The sequence below is a fragment of the Triturus cristatus genome, chromosome 9, assembly GCF_964204655.1.
Source record: "Triturus cristatus chromosome 9, aTriCri1.1, whole genome shotgun sequence".
NCBI classification, from domain to species: domain Eukaryota; kingdom Metazoa; phylum Chordata; class Amphibia; order Caudata; family Salamandridae; genus Triturus; species Triturus cristatus.
Genome location: NC_140592.1, coordinates 1,042,968,135 through 1,042,983,234, shown reverse-complemented (window position 1 = coordinate 1,042,983,234; position 15,100 = coordinate 1,042,968,135). Strand labels below are relative to the sequence as shown.

The following is a 15,100-nucleotide window of genomic DNA, read 5'->3' as shown; positions in this document are numbered from 1 at the left end:
AAACAATGAAATGGTATGAAAATAAGAGCAGGATGAATAAGATAACCTATTTGGGGCAAGCTTCATGTGTAACATGTGCTAGGGCGCTCAAGCAGAAGTATGCCACATGATGTCCACAGTCTACAGTGTACGTGCAGCTGCCAGCACTGCCTGAATTTTGGGCTAAATGTAGAAAGACCGAATGAAAACTACTGCGTAGAGATGCCCAATGCTCCAGGAAGGCCTAGGAAAGCCAAGACCTAATCCTGTACTTGTGATATATGGTGATGTCTCGTGTTTTATAGAGGTGCATTGGCCAAAATACCCCAGTCCCTGGCAGAGTCTGTATCCCATGTCAACTTAGTGCTGTGGTAGTTTGATGGCAGCCTGTGCCTTATTCGGGGTATTTCTGGACCCAGTTCAGTCTCCATACTGCTGTTCTGGTCCTATTATTTTCTTGCTCACCTCTCCTTGAGTTGTGAGGTTACCATTGTGGTCCTTATGGGACTCCTCACTTCTCTGTCTTGGTTGAGACTCAATTTAATTCCTTTGTCACACAAGGATGCAAGATTCAGAGTGCTATTTACGATTCGGCTGGACAAAAAGATGACCTGTTCGTTGTCCATCCATATAGGATGTGTCTTAAAACACTTGGAGGTGTCTTTATTCGTTATAAACATAGCTTTTCTTGTGGCTCATAGAATCTCTTCAATGGTCTTGAAGAAATGCACTTGAGTTCTAACATTTGGGCTTAGTTTTTTTTCCGATGGATAAGCCATGTAGACCCTGTGCATATTTATGACCACCCAGAATGCCATGCAATAACAAAGTATGTGGGGGGGGGAAATTGTGACTGAAAACTCTAAAACGTATGCAAACATTCCTACCATCCACTTTTCTGACACTTCTCCAGATAGAAAAGTTACTGCACAAATGTGGGTGTGCCTACTGCACAGGACATGGGTGGTATCAATGTCTCACATTTAAACCACATCTGATTGGTTGGTGTGATTGTATTCATCCAATTGGAAGTAGTTGCAGCCACATTTCCTGCATTAGGGATTTATACTTCACTTGCTTCACGTTTTCTGCAATCTGTCCTTATTTTTTGCGGTTTCCACTTTTTTGGGATTCTAAATAAAATAATTTGGCATTAAAAAACAGTGTGGTCTCCAGCGCTTGCTTACAGTATAGTTCCCGGGTGGGTCATGTCCTGTGGGCATGAGGTTAGTGGAAAAGAAAAGGAGGGGGCACATGGTAAACTAGTTTAAAAACATCAAAAAGAGGTTTGTTTTTTTACAATCACCTTTATTGGTTTAAAAATAATATAAGTGTTATCTTGTCATGTGTGTCCCTAACTGTTTAGCTTTCAAAAAAGAGAAGCAGTATGGGCACTGACGTTTTTGCAAATCCAAGACTTTTTTTCAGCTGTACACAGCAGGGGTTGGTCACATCCCTCTGCACAACTGTGCCTATGTGAAGCGGGTGTTCGCTGCAGAGCCTGGCCAGTGACTACGCTCTCCACCTAACCAACAGAGAGGTTGCCATTTTATATGATTGAGTACTGTGGTACTACCATAGTACTCTAGTTTTATTGTAGCTGGGTATCTCACAGGGCCTCAATGGGTCCCGTGGTAGTACCCAGATACAAGCGACAAAATTGACTTTTTTAATGGTTTTACTAGGTGTGCTCACCGTACCTCCTTGCGGGACCAAGCACCCAGAAATCTCTCATTTTTCCAAGGGTTAACCGCTACATGCCCAACCTAAGCCCCTCATTTATACACAATTTTTCTCAAACAGCTGAACGGATTTACACCAAATCACTAAACGCATGTTTTCTGAGTAAAGTTCTAACTTTGTGCCAAGTTTTATGTAAATCACTTAAGTTGCTTTTTCTACAACAGAGAGCAAAGTTTGCTTTGGGAATTAAAATTGAAAATCCTACTTTTGTCATCCTCTCATTTTCTAAGCTCACGCTTGACAGATCAGTAGAACTTTTCAGATTCATCAAACCGCACCAAAGTTAAGAAAAGAAAAAAAAATGCCTTATTTATGGAAACTTTGACCCAACTATAACTAAACAGTATAAAGACGATTATAGGCTAAGGAAAAGATTTTTCCAGTCAAGAGCGTTATTGTGAAATCCACTTGACAAAATAATGCGACTGAATTAAATCGCACGTTCCAAACAACTAGCCAAGACGCGTGTCGCTACGAATTGAATTTGAGGTTTTACTTAAAGACCTATCTTTTTCAATATTTTCCAAACATTTGCAAGAGTACCGCATCTCAAAGCCCATTTGTTATATTGTTGATCATATTATTGTCAGTGTTGCAGCATGATAACCCCCATGTTTGGATGATGCAGGGAAATTTAAAAAAATCACTAAGCAGCGATTGGCAGGTCACGATTCTCAAACCCATCAACACCCACGCAGTCTTCCATACTCCTGACGGTAGGTGTTTTTAGTATCATGAGCTGGTAGTAGTAAAATGATGAAGCACTATATGAAAATAAGTTTTTATTATAACAGGATATTTGGTTATGTGCATATTATAACGATTAAATGAGTGTTTTTTTAACCAAAGAAATGCAACTTCTACTCTGAGCATAATGTTGATACAATCACAAATGGCTTTTATGCTGCTCCACACAATAAAGCAGTTGCCATGTCACACACGCAACAAGGTCATTTGGTCGCCAGCCCATTGGGTTGCTAGGTGCTGTCCTCAAGCAATGGATTACCAAGTACCCTCATATGCAGTGGGTTGCCATCTCAACCACCATATCCAGGCACAAAGACTGCATAACCCTGAATCTGTCTCTGCCACTGTGAGGGGAAAGGACCATCTACACATCGGGTAGCACTTCTCATCTCAAGGGCATTCCTGCTGATGGGACCCTTGTCCAGTTATATTGGTCAACAAGGTATGTGGGGCAATTTTACATAGTTCAGCAATAGGGAGAGCATTTGTAGGCTTATGTTCTCACTAATGGTCAGTTTGGCATTTTTATTCTTTTTACTCTGATAGTATTTGCCTTTTCTTGTATGTTTATACGCATGATTATTCCAATTCGTGTATGCTATAATAGGTTGGGATATATTAAATTCCCCCTTACCGTATTTACAGTTTTGAAAGGGTAGTTGAGTCTTCTGTCAACTCTATTGTTCTCCGAATGCCTTTTCTTCCAAAGTGTATAACCATTGGAGATAGCTGTGGGATACCAGTCTGTGTTCCATTTTTCACAGAGGTACGACTATATGCAAATCTCTCGTTTAACCAATGTGCACCCAAATAGGGGTGTTTGTGACCCTAGAATGACATGCCCAGTTCTGTATTCCACTGTTTGTGCACTGCCGTTCTGGAGGACTAAACAGCAGTAGTCCCGTGCTGGACTCCACCTGTGGCGATCTGTGTTCAGTTTTGGGGCCACCTCTTTCATCCTGTCCCATTTAGGAACTAACCATTCATGTAATGTTGGAAAGCTTTAGCTTGGTGGTGTGTGGGGTTTTGTGGAATTGCAAGTGGGTGTTTAGAGTGAGAGGGTGAAGAAGTATGACCTAATGGATGAGTGACTGGAGGAGTGAAAGTCAACCTTTAGATGAGATGGGAGATTGGTAAAGTGTTGTGGATGGATGGCTGGCTGACCTGTGTTTAGTGGGTGTGTGTATCCAGATGGGTACAGTGATCAGGTATGTAGATGAATGACTTGGTGCCTGATTCTGATGCGGTCAGGAAGGCCTCCTAACGGCATTTGCTCCATCCAAATCGGATCGGGAACGTGTCTTTCCGATCGACTCTGAAAGGTTTCTGACCGATCGAGTATGATGCGAGTTAGGCAATAGGAATATCCCAATCCGACTGTATTTGGAATGACGGAGCCGTACGGAGCATAATCATACGCCTCTATAGGCCGCGTTTCCGAACGACCGAGTACGATGCTGGATTCAGACAGCCTTCCCGAATCCTGCTGTCCGACTCGAATCGGCAGTCTGAAATCAATCGTTGTGGGCCCCTAGTGAGCTTCCCTTCACCCAGAGCCTTCCCAATCGGGCCCGTGGGGTACCCATTTGTCCCCCCCTTACCAGCCATGCACAGGGTGGCTGGCACCTGGAGGTGCCCGATTTTCCCCAGATACCCCTTTCTTCAATGGTAGCCTATGCATTCGTTCAGAACAAATGCTTCCATTGAAGTCAATGGAAGTCCAACCAAATCGTATCTAGAAGCATTGATGCATCGCACATGGTCGGTTGGACTCTCCCGATCCGATCGGAAATCATTCCCAAACCCATTCAGTCTGGAAGCTTTCCAAACCGCATCAGAATCGGGCCCTTAGTATGGACATGTGATTAGGTTGATCATGTGTGGTTGACTGCGTGAGTGGCTGGAGGCACAAGTTAGTGAATGAATGGATATGTGACTGAATGTTCAGATGCGTGAGTAATTGCACAGATGGGTAATTTGGATGCATGGATAGGTAGATGAATGAAAGAGCTGTATGTAGATGGATTACCATTTGTTTGAAGGTGGATGATGGTCCGTTTGTAGGTGTAAAGATGTACAAGGTGAGGAGTTTGTATTGATGTCCTATGTGTGATTGGATGTATAGTGTTGGTAGATGTTAGAAATGGGGGTCTCTAGTCCACAGTGGCTGGCGCCGATGTCGATGTGACCCTTTTTCCTAATTCCGAGTAAGGGAGCTACACCCTTCCCTGCTCAACCCTGTGGTAACGTAGCACGAGCAGACAGGCTTATCTCAGAGGCAGTGTGGGAAGCATTTAGGACCATACACAATAACGCAGGAAAGACGCTACAAAATAGACACCACAAGCAGTTATAAAAAATAGTTATCTTTATATAGGTTAAACACGAAACTGAGAAATGCTCAAAGAACCACAATGCACGTAATTACAGATTCATCTCAAGAGCGAGGAAAGCACTTGTGCGTGCGGGAGGAACAAACTTGGTTCGGGCCGGTATCTCTGCGACCCGGTGATGCACAATGTACAAGGTACTTGGGATATAAAGGGGCACGGGCACAGCTCCTCAGGGAAGGTGCGGGATGGCAGGCGGACCCTCAGCGGCCACAGTTCCTGGGTCGTGGCAATCCGCAGCGGGCACTCACGATAATCCTGGGACGGGTAAAAACGGCACCCAGCGGCGCACGCGGAAGTTGACAAGGCTTCCGATGTGGGGCTAGCGTGGGCACTCAGCTGCGCAGCTCTTCAGCTGCAGCGGCTCATGATAGCGATAGGGATGATTCTTGTGGCAAAGTAGGGATGGGCACTCAGCGGCACAACTTCTCAATGGCAGCGGCCCAAAACAGCGCTGGTAAGGACTCTCGTAGCAAAGCCAATGCGGGCCTGCAGCGACACAGCTCCTCGGCTGCAGCGGCCCACAGTGGCGGTGGTACTGATTCTCGTAGTAGGGCAAATGCGGGCACCCAGCAGCACAGCTTCTCAGCGGCAGCGGCCCACAATGGCGATAGCAATGGTTTCCGTAGGCAAGGCAAAAGTGGGCACTCAGCGGCACAGCTCCTCAGCTGCAGTGGCCCACAATGGCGATAGCAATGGTTTCCGTAGGCAAGGCAAAAGTGGGCACTCAGCGGCACAGCTCCTTAGCTGCAGCGGCCCACAACGGCGATAGCAATAGTTTCCGTAGGCAAGCAAAAGTGGCGTTCCCCACAGTAGATCCAGAGGCCTTGGATTTCTCGACAGAGGCCTCACCTGCAAGTAGGATTTCTCTCAATAGGAATCCGGGCTGCTGATGAATGAAGTCTAATGTCCCTGAGACTTCAGCAGGAGGCAAGCTCAATTCAGGCCCTTGGGTAGTTGTTTCAGTGCATGGATTAAAGTTTCAAAGTCCTTTCCCTCTCGTTTCCACGGCCAGAGGTTCGTCTTCGCATCCCGAAGTTACACACCATGAAGGGGTTTCAGCTCAGATCTTTATACGCCCACAGTTTTTTTTCTTGAGAGTCACAAATCACTCTACCCATCCAGAACCAGTTTTGTGTCCACTTGGGTCACTTTATTTACGAGGCGCATCTTCCCTTTCGGGGAGAGGGGGCCCACCATCAGACACCCAGCGGGAGGTGAAGCCATCATTCCCCTTGCCAGGCACAGCCCTGCTCTGATCAAAGGGGTCACACCTCCCCATACTTCAACGGCAGATTGCTCCGTTTGACCCAGGTCAGCCCCAGCCTGCCCTGGCCCTCTAAACCAGACGACCAATACACATACCAGTGAAACACACAGAAAGACTTGGACAAAACAATACCTACTTTCCAAAAGTGGCAGTTGCACACGCAGAATATAAAGACAATCACTACTACCAGATGCACTTTAATATTTGGAGCGGAAGCATACCAAATTCGACTTCCCCAACATGTTCCTTGGTACTACTAGGACTACACCGGTTCATCAGTTATTTTATAATAAGGAGCATTCGCGCTGTGTCACTGAATAGCAGTGGCACAGCGCCCAGAACATCTAACGTCCGCAACCATGAAGGAGACGAAAACGGCAAACGGAAGGGAGACCTACGCCAATGGTGCCAGGTCTAACAGTAGACAGATGGAGCTAGTTGGTGAGTGGGTGGTAGAAATGGTGGAGCATTTATGGGTGAAGGAATGGAGAACTGATGGGAAGAGCATCAGTTATTGAATGAATGGAGTATGTCTGTGATGGATGGAAAGTGTGTGGTTGAATACGGAGTGGGTGGGTCGTTGGTTGGAATAATGAAGAATCTGGTTGTATGGATTGCTAGATGTGTGGAATGGATGGTGGAAGGAGAGATGGTTGTTTGGGTGATCGAGTTTTCAAGTGGAGGAGGATCTCTGCTGTGGCTAGATAGCTGCAGCTCTCTCAGAATAAATAGAGCTCAGGTTGCAAAGGGAATGTACTGGCAGTACCACAAATCACTGGTCAATGGAGGAACCTCAGGCAGCTGACTGGGAAGCTGCGTGTACAGGAAGGAAGTCGCGGGCGTAAGATGGCAGTACATCGGTGAGGAAGCAGGTCAGGAAGAAAAGCAGACTTGTGGACTGCTGTTGCAGTAGTGTGCAACCTCCAACGGCAACAGAGCGGGAACGTGAGCCAGCACAAGTGTATTAAGGGGCACAATAATGTATCTTGAACTGCAACCTTAACTTAAGCAAGCAGATAATTCTATTTCTGCAAACCGGGGAACTGTCGTACAGGTTTACCATCATTTTTCTGTTTGATTTTACAGGACACCCCTGGATTCAGCACAGCACAGAAACTAGATAAATTGGGAATGAGGGGTTCCAGCACCTGTGAACTTATATTTGAGGACTGCAAAATCCCAGGTGAGGCTCAAACCAATGAATATTCCATCTGTGATCGTCCCTCATCTATATCTCCTATGAGGCCCTGACACATGGGTGCTGTCCACCCACCTCACCTGATATTTAGAGCACATATCCCCCAATCTTGCCCTGATTCACAAAGGTAAGAAATGTACATGTGTGGGCTTATGCCTATAATTGGATTACATTTCTTTGGAGTGCAGCTATCTTAGTGTCCCAGAAGTAGATACGTTTGCATTTCACCTTGGTTCATAAGTGGGTTTTTTTTTATTTCCATGAGGAGAAGTTTTCACGGTGGAGAAATCTTTTTCCTTAATTCCCCTCCTATTTTAGGGGGTGTTTACTCTAATCTCCCAACCTGAAAACAGATTTCCTTATGCCCTATATAGGAGTTAATTTGTGAATTTCACATGCCATCCTAACAACCCACTGTCAGCAAGCACCACTCTACCACAGAATTCTGTCTCATCCAACCTCCAGGGTGAAGAAACCAATAACCCGGAGAAATTACACCCGCTAAAAATATGGCAGCTCTGCACCTGCCTTCTGTGTGAAGCCCACTCAATTCTTGGAGTTAAATGAGGAAACGGATGTGGTGGCAATATACTGTTTTAAAAACCACAGCATATTTGAACTCTGTACAAGCATATAAGCAAGTTCGTCTGTTTTCCATACTTGGTTACATTAGATTTAAATGTTCTAGCTTGGTAGCTAATTTTGCTTTAGCAGTGCTGGCCTATAAACAAACTATGTCCCTCTCAGCTGTTTCATTCCCAGTTATCTGCTCCTCTATTCCACCCTTGGGCTAGAAGCTCATGTGATGCCCTAGACCATCTACTGGTCCTCCTCAGACTGCTCACCCACCAAGAGCCTCTGCAGATGTATGCACAGCTCTGTAACTCACTCCAGGTTTGACAACAACTCTCTTGCATACCTGGTACTGCTTTGTGTCACCTCATACTGATGCTTTATTGTTGCTGCTCTTGTAAGCCACTAGGAAGAAGCCACACCTCCACTGGGGAGCAGACACGCATGTCTGATTGTGCTTTGTCATTCTTGAACAGAGGGGTGCAAAAATGTGGTAGTCAGAATATTGTCGGACTTTAATATTGAGTCCTAAATATTGTTTACAAAAATATTATAGCATTGGGTGTAGCTTTTCTATTCACTCCAATGGGGCGATACCTTTGTATTACACCAGCAGTCCATTTGGACCATGATAGCCTGACGTACAGCCTTGTGTGTATGGCTCAGCTCTAAACTCAACTCATTCTCAGTTATTCCTAGCAGCCCTTACTAAACTTCTGAGGTCTTCACTGTTTTCATTGGCTCCTGTGGAAGGCGTAAGCCTTTGGTTTTCTATTGTCATGGCAATTGTTTGCACTGAGGGACCTTCTCTCTTTAATTACAGCTAAGAACATCCTTGGTCAGAGGAGTAAAGGAGTCTACGTCCTGATGAGCGGACTTGATCTTGAAAGGCTGGTTCTGAGCGCAGGAGCAGTTGGGTAAATATCTTCCTGCCCTGATTGCACTTGCCAACGTGATACAACTTCTGCCTTTTGCAAGGAATTAAACAGTTGTAATATTCATAGTTATTTTCATCGACCAAACATTTTTAAGATCTTCCACAAGCTCCCCTTTGACATGTTTCATATGGATCCTTGCACTTCTTCCACTTGGTCTGTTATGTTTGCCTCAAGTTTCGGTTTGATGCCATTCTGTTGACCACTGGAGATGCAGCTTTACAGCTGGATTTTCTTAGATTCAAATGGATGTGATGTCTGTGGTAGCCAGCAATTATGAAGGCTTCTGTGGTTGGCAGACTATAAATCACTGCATACTTCTTGAGATGTGGCTACAAAATGCGGGACATGGAATCATATGATAACCCGAATACTGTTTTTACCCTTCCAAAAGAGCATTCACAGGTAGGTTGTTGGGTGGCCCCAAGTTAAATGCTGGTGAGGTGGTGTTGAACTCCTCACCCGTATTTGGGCCAAGAAGCATAGCTGTAGGGATTAATGTTGTGAGTCAAGCATGTCCCATGTTCTCCATCCTGGCTCAAGGGTAGATTCACACGCGTACCGTTCAATTGAAATACATGGTTCACATCCACCATTGCATGGTGGCCCGTCTCTTTGAAGCTACAGCTGTCATTTACCTTCAACATCTTAGTTTTGGACTGGCAGGGCCGTACGTGGCCACGGATTTCAGGGATACTGTAGCCAACCTGATAGTTCAAACTCATCAGCAAGAAAAAATCTAATTGGAAATATCAAAGGTCGTCTGGCCTAAAGCTCTTTCCCTCCTCCACCACGGACCTCACTTTTTCTACTCCAATTTAAGCTGTCACTCCAGGTGGAAGATAGATTATTTTTCTGAATAAGTGAAGGAATATCCGTATGGGCCCATGGATGCTCTAGTAATGGAACAAGGATAGAGCCTTCACCCTCTGGCCCAATCCTTCAGAGTCTCTCCTTTGGACAGTCTACACGCCAATGTGTAGCTGGCTGAGAGTCCCAATCACATCTCATTGTACATCAAGTCAAATAAAACTTTATTCTGCTGAAGGCCATAAAAGCATAGCATACGAATAAAAACATAAAATCCATTTTCTTTTACTAAAATGTCTGGCAACAGGTGACTTTAAAAGTGTCTTACACATGTTTAAAAAGGATACATAAAAGATCAAGTGCCAATCTCAAGAAACAGTACATTAGGTTGCATACCTATTCCGAAAATATGAAGCAGTTTTGATAAAACTTCATCACAGCATAGCACAACTCCCACGAAACCTAAAGATTGCAAATATATTAACCCTTTATTATGGGATCTCAGGTTTGATTTGCAGATGAGGGGAACCAAAAAGGAGCATCTCTGCTCCATGTATAGTGTGCAAAATAGGATAAAAATACTAGTGCTCTGTTGAAACGCCATTGCACCCAGAACGTGGGAGGTCCCTACTCCAGATCCTGGTATAGAGAAAGCAAATTTAAAATGCAATGTTTCCAGCCTGAGTATGGGATGAAATCTCTATCCAGCTTAGGTATGGCTCCATACTGTGTGTTGTAGATATCGAAAGATATCGGACAATAGAAGTTTGGGCCTGGGTGGATTCTAGGCATAAATTAGTACAATAGTCCAAATAGCTCTGCTTAACACACTGAGACCATGCTTAATCATAAAAAGGTTGTCCTACAGGTCCTTGAGGCCTAGTGCATTAAAGGTATTTTTTTATGTAGGGTAACCATGGAGTCGGATTTACCTTGTTCAAAGACAGGCAGTCGGCAGTACAGGTTCTAGTTACTGCAGCCTCCAGTGTGCCCCAAATGTTTATCCAAAGCAGTAGCGGGGCCAAACCAAACAGATGTTCCAGGTATTTCAACCCCAATTCTTCATTGCATACTAAAGTGACAGTCCTAACTGAGACCGACGGCAGTCTATGGGTATAACTATTTTCTGCTCTTTAGAGGGTCCCAGCTTTGTTGTCGCCCCACAGTTCGGCCCCATAAATTTCCGCTGAGATGCATTTACTCTTGTAAAGGATCAACATGTCGTTTATTGGCTTGTAATGCAGTTTGCGAGCAAATCTAAAGATAGCCTCCATGTTCTTTTAGAGGGACCTACATTGTTCATGTGTCCAATGTTAATACAAAATCTGTGGAATATTTAGTTGTTTTTTTAGTTAAATAATCACCGTTGTGTATCACAGAGAACTTTTGATTAGGATTTAAAATATTGTGATACACTTTAACTGTAATTTTTCTTTAGTGTCCAAAAAAACCCCAATTTATATTGTTTCTGACCCTTCACTTTTTTAATTTTTTACCGCCTTCCATTTTTCTCATTCTTGCTTCGCCTGATTCAGAATTATGCAAGCGGTTGTGGACCATGCGTTTCCATACCTTCATACGAGGGAAGCCTTTGGACAAAAAATTGGGCAATTCCAAGTAAGTATGCAAAACTGGCCATTAATGTAGTACCTCTGTAGACCTAATCAAGTACATAATGTTTTTTTCCATGGTTTAAAAAGAGAATTATTGCCATAAATAGGTGATTGTTTTATGAATCCTGATAATAGTCTGTGCTGAGTAGAGAATCGGCGAAAGATTAGGGGTGACCTAAGATTTGATAAAGTATAGAGCTAAAATGTATAGTAAAAGTGTATCTAGTCGACTGGACTCCACTGGGAATGGAGAAATATCTGTGCGAGAAGGAATTTGCAGCGTAATGCACTTTGAGTAGTAAGCAGTACAATGGGAAGACATGAGTGGAGTGGTCCAGTTGGCAGCATGTAAATGGTAGTAAGGGTGATTAACATTCCTTACCAGAATGGATTGTTTGGCTGCAGATTGAGTGTAATCAGGATTTCATTTGTGAATCTGACCCTTTTAGCCTGCTTGATGTGGAGTAAGGAACTTCAACACTTTCGAGTCCGAATCAGGAATACAGTATTGGCGTAGGGCAGTGCTTAGTTTGAGCCGGTGGTTACTCATTTGTCCTCCGCAAACTTCGATGCAGAGCAAGAAAGAGTTAAAAACCAAGAAAACGAGAAGAAACTGTGACAAAGGGAGAGACCAGGAATGAAAATGAATTTGCAAAAATGAGAAAAAGAAACCATGTTTGGTGGATTAAAGTGGCATGAGGTGGAATCAAGACTATGCAGCAACTCAACCTTCGACAGCACCAACCGCAGGCTTTTGAGCAAACCTTTGAGCCCCAGCACTTCTTTTATTACTAATTAAATACTGGAGCAGGGTAGGTGCCCAAAGTAAATGTGATGGTGTCTTTAAAACAAACTTAATAAGTAATCATTGAATCAATATGCTGTCTTCAGCAGTATTTTGTGGAAGATGTTACAGGTGGCACAAGTATACTGTAATCTGCTCATGGGCAGGATTCAGCCCTAGAGGACATGATCTGCCACATGGGCTTTCACCATGCCTGTCCAATAGGTAACCAGTATTTTTTGTAATCGGATTCTATGTAATAGCAAAGCAGTCACTTGGGTATCAGTTATTTCAAAGGGTGCTTAATGACCAGTTCTAAATACATTTCATTGCCTCAATCTATTGACTATTCCAGTCATCTTTACCTAAAGAACAATGCAAGCACCTTGATTGATAATCTTTATCTGTAAGTGAATGCATGCACGCTGCAAAGAGGCTTCTCCAGGTGGAACCACTCGTGTCTTATTTTATTAGGTAATTTGTGTTTTGAGGATGTGTTGCTCTCTCCTGTATCAGGAGAATGAGTGACACCGCAGTATGGCGCTCACTTTCTTGTAATAGTCCGAAAGCTTTGAAAATGAGGACTATCAGAAATGTGACAAGGCCTTTTGGGATGGGGAGCTTCTGGAGATGAAAGGACCACACTTTAATGTTGCCAACCCACTGTTTTTCACTTTACCCATGTATTTTAGCCCCTTTTCAAGTTCCTTGTACACATTTCTCCATTTATCCTTTACGAGTTCTTGTAGGAAATTATGGATTATCTTTGAAATAGGTTTTCATCATTGTTACACTTGGGCAGCCCTTACAAGAGTCCTGCCTTAAACATTCTTATAACAAAATGGTGGTTCTTCCTCACTGGAATGTTTGATCGATGTTTTCTTCTAAAATCTGGGGCAAATTGCTCACACTGTTTTTCATGTAGCAACATCACATGCACATGTTTAGTCTAGCTCTCTCTCGAACTGTGATATCCTCCATGGGCCTGCTCCCTGGAAGTTCATCATCCCATTGCTAACCTTCCTAAGAAGTGAAACATAGCATTCCTGCACAGGTACTACTGTCTTTATCTAAGTGAATCTTCCACTCTCAGACCCTGTTGGAATAGTTAAAGATATTAAGATAGCTACCTTGCCCTAGCACTCATGCATTTTGTATTGTGTAAAGCAATTTCTCTTACCTAGGTAGCACTGAGCCTGTGATTTTCAGATTTTTGTAGAATCGCTTGTTTTTACAGGTATCAGAATCACAAGTTTTGTTGTAATTATCACATCCCATGTAATTTTACTCCGATAAATTTGGCATTGTGAAACTGGTCAAATTTTTCCCCAAAAGGGTCACTGTTGGTAAACATCGGTACATGCATATAGGACCATCAACTTGGATTTTCACACAAAAAGGTCAGCGTAGAGATTGAATAAATATGGTAATCCGTTTCAACCTTGTCAAATACCTTTTGCGACATTGAACCACTCTGTTTCGCCATAATTGTTCCTCACTGTCGCTTCTTGGTTTGTGTACAGATTCCTCATGAGGCTAATTAGGTAGGTTGCCACACCAATTTTTTTTTTTTTATTCATTCCACAAATTTCCACGATCAATTTCATTGAAGGCCTTGGGATAGTCTATATAGCAGAATGGGGCATTGTTCTGAAATTCTCTGGTTTTTCCAATTATCCATCGGATGTTAGAGATCTTCTCACGCGTTCCTCTTCCTTTTCTAAATCTAGCTTGTACATCGGCAATACGCGCTCACGTAGGTGTAGTCTTGCTTGTATGATTTTCAGCATGATCTTACTGGCATGTGATATTACGGCTATAGTAGTTTGAGCAATCTTTTGCATTCTCTCTTTCTTTGAGATAGGCACAAATATGGAACTCTTCCAGTCTTTTGGTCACTTCATCCTCTTCCATATCTGACAAAGAACCGGCATTATTTTGATGAAGGTGTCCTCCATTATTTTTTAATAATTCAGTTGGTATTGCATTCATTCCAGCTGCTTTGTGCTTAGCTATGAGTTTCAATGCCCACCCATCTAACCCCGCTTTCCTGAATATCCTCTTCCAGCTCTGAGATTTGATTCTCAAATGTCTCTAACATGATTTCATCTTGCTTGTATAATTCTCCTGCATATTTTTCAATCTTCTTCTCCGGACTCCATGACATTCAGACTGGAATCAAAATTGGAGGAAGAAAAATCAACAATGTGCAGTATGCAGATGACACAACCCTGAATGCTTAAAGTACAGAAGATCTCAAAGCAATGATTGTCAAGATCATAGAAAGTAGCACTGCAGTTGGACTAAAGCTAAATGTGAAAAAGACTACACAGTGGGCTCCAGGGGGAGACAAAACCATATACTAAAATAGTGGTATAAGAACCACGACTCGAGTCAAGACCGTGTCTAGAGGACGTAAAATCGCTGGGACCCCAAGGAACCACCCAAGGTGAGTAAGTAGGGACCCCACGGAGGACGAGTGCAGTGTGGGAACACAACTGCATGCTCCGTACAGTTTCATGGGGAAGTTGCGGTTGAAGTTTTTAAAGTTTAAGGACCCTTCTCAGTGTACTTCGAAGAAACTCCGTGGAACTTAGGAGTTTGGAGAGCCACCCCACCCGTGGATACCGTAGTACCAGAGTTGCCTATTCCAGGCAAGCCGGGTGCATAGGTCTGAAGTGGCGTAAGAAACCGCCGTCGAACCCAGTGGAGGATTTCGAAGAAGAGCCGCTGCTGGAAGGAAGAAAAGTGTCCGTTGGAATCCAAAGGTGGATTCTTGTTGAAGAGTACCTGAAAGAAGAGGGGACAGAGTCTGGGTCACTCAGGAGTGACCAGGGGCTCAGTAGTCGAATGCCTACCGATGTCTGGTGCTTCCGGTGCATCGAGGAGGTTCTAGACTCTGCAGCCACAGGGACCAGGAGACGTCGAGGATGACCAGGAGCTGGATGCGAGCTGTCCCATGAAGGATGAGGAGTGCTGAGGGATTGGTGTCTGGCAGGAGCACCAACAAGCCTTGGCAACGGCAACCCACACCTAAGGTCTAGGAAGGTTACGGTTC

The 15,100-nt window shown here is 43.9% G+C and overlaps 1 protein-coding gene across 1 annotated transcript in view; it reads left to right on the top strand.

Annotated features, from left to right (window-relative positions):
• Positions 1-15,100, top strand: part of IVD (isovaleryl-CoA dehydrogenase) — a 314,006-nt gene that overhangs the window by 283,376 nt on the left and 15,530 nt on the right. Inside the window, exons 7-9 of the mRNA XM_085626876.1 lie at positions 7,216-7,312; positions 8,724-8,817; positions 11,181-11,262. Of these exons, the coding sequence (XP_085483002.1) occupies positions 7,216-7,312; positions 8,724-8,817; positions 11,181-11,262 (273 nt within the window). The remainder of the gene's footprint in view (positions 1-7,215; positions 7,313-8,723; positions 8,818-11,180; positions 11,263-15,100) is intronic.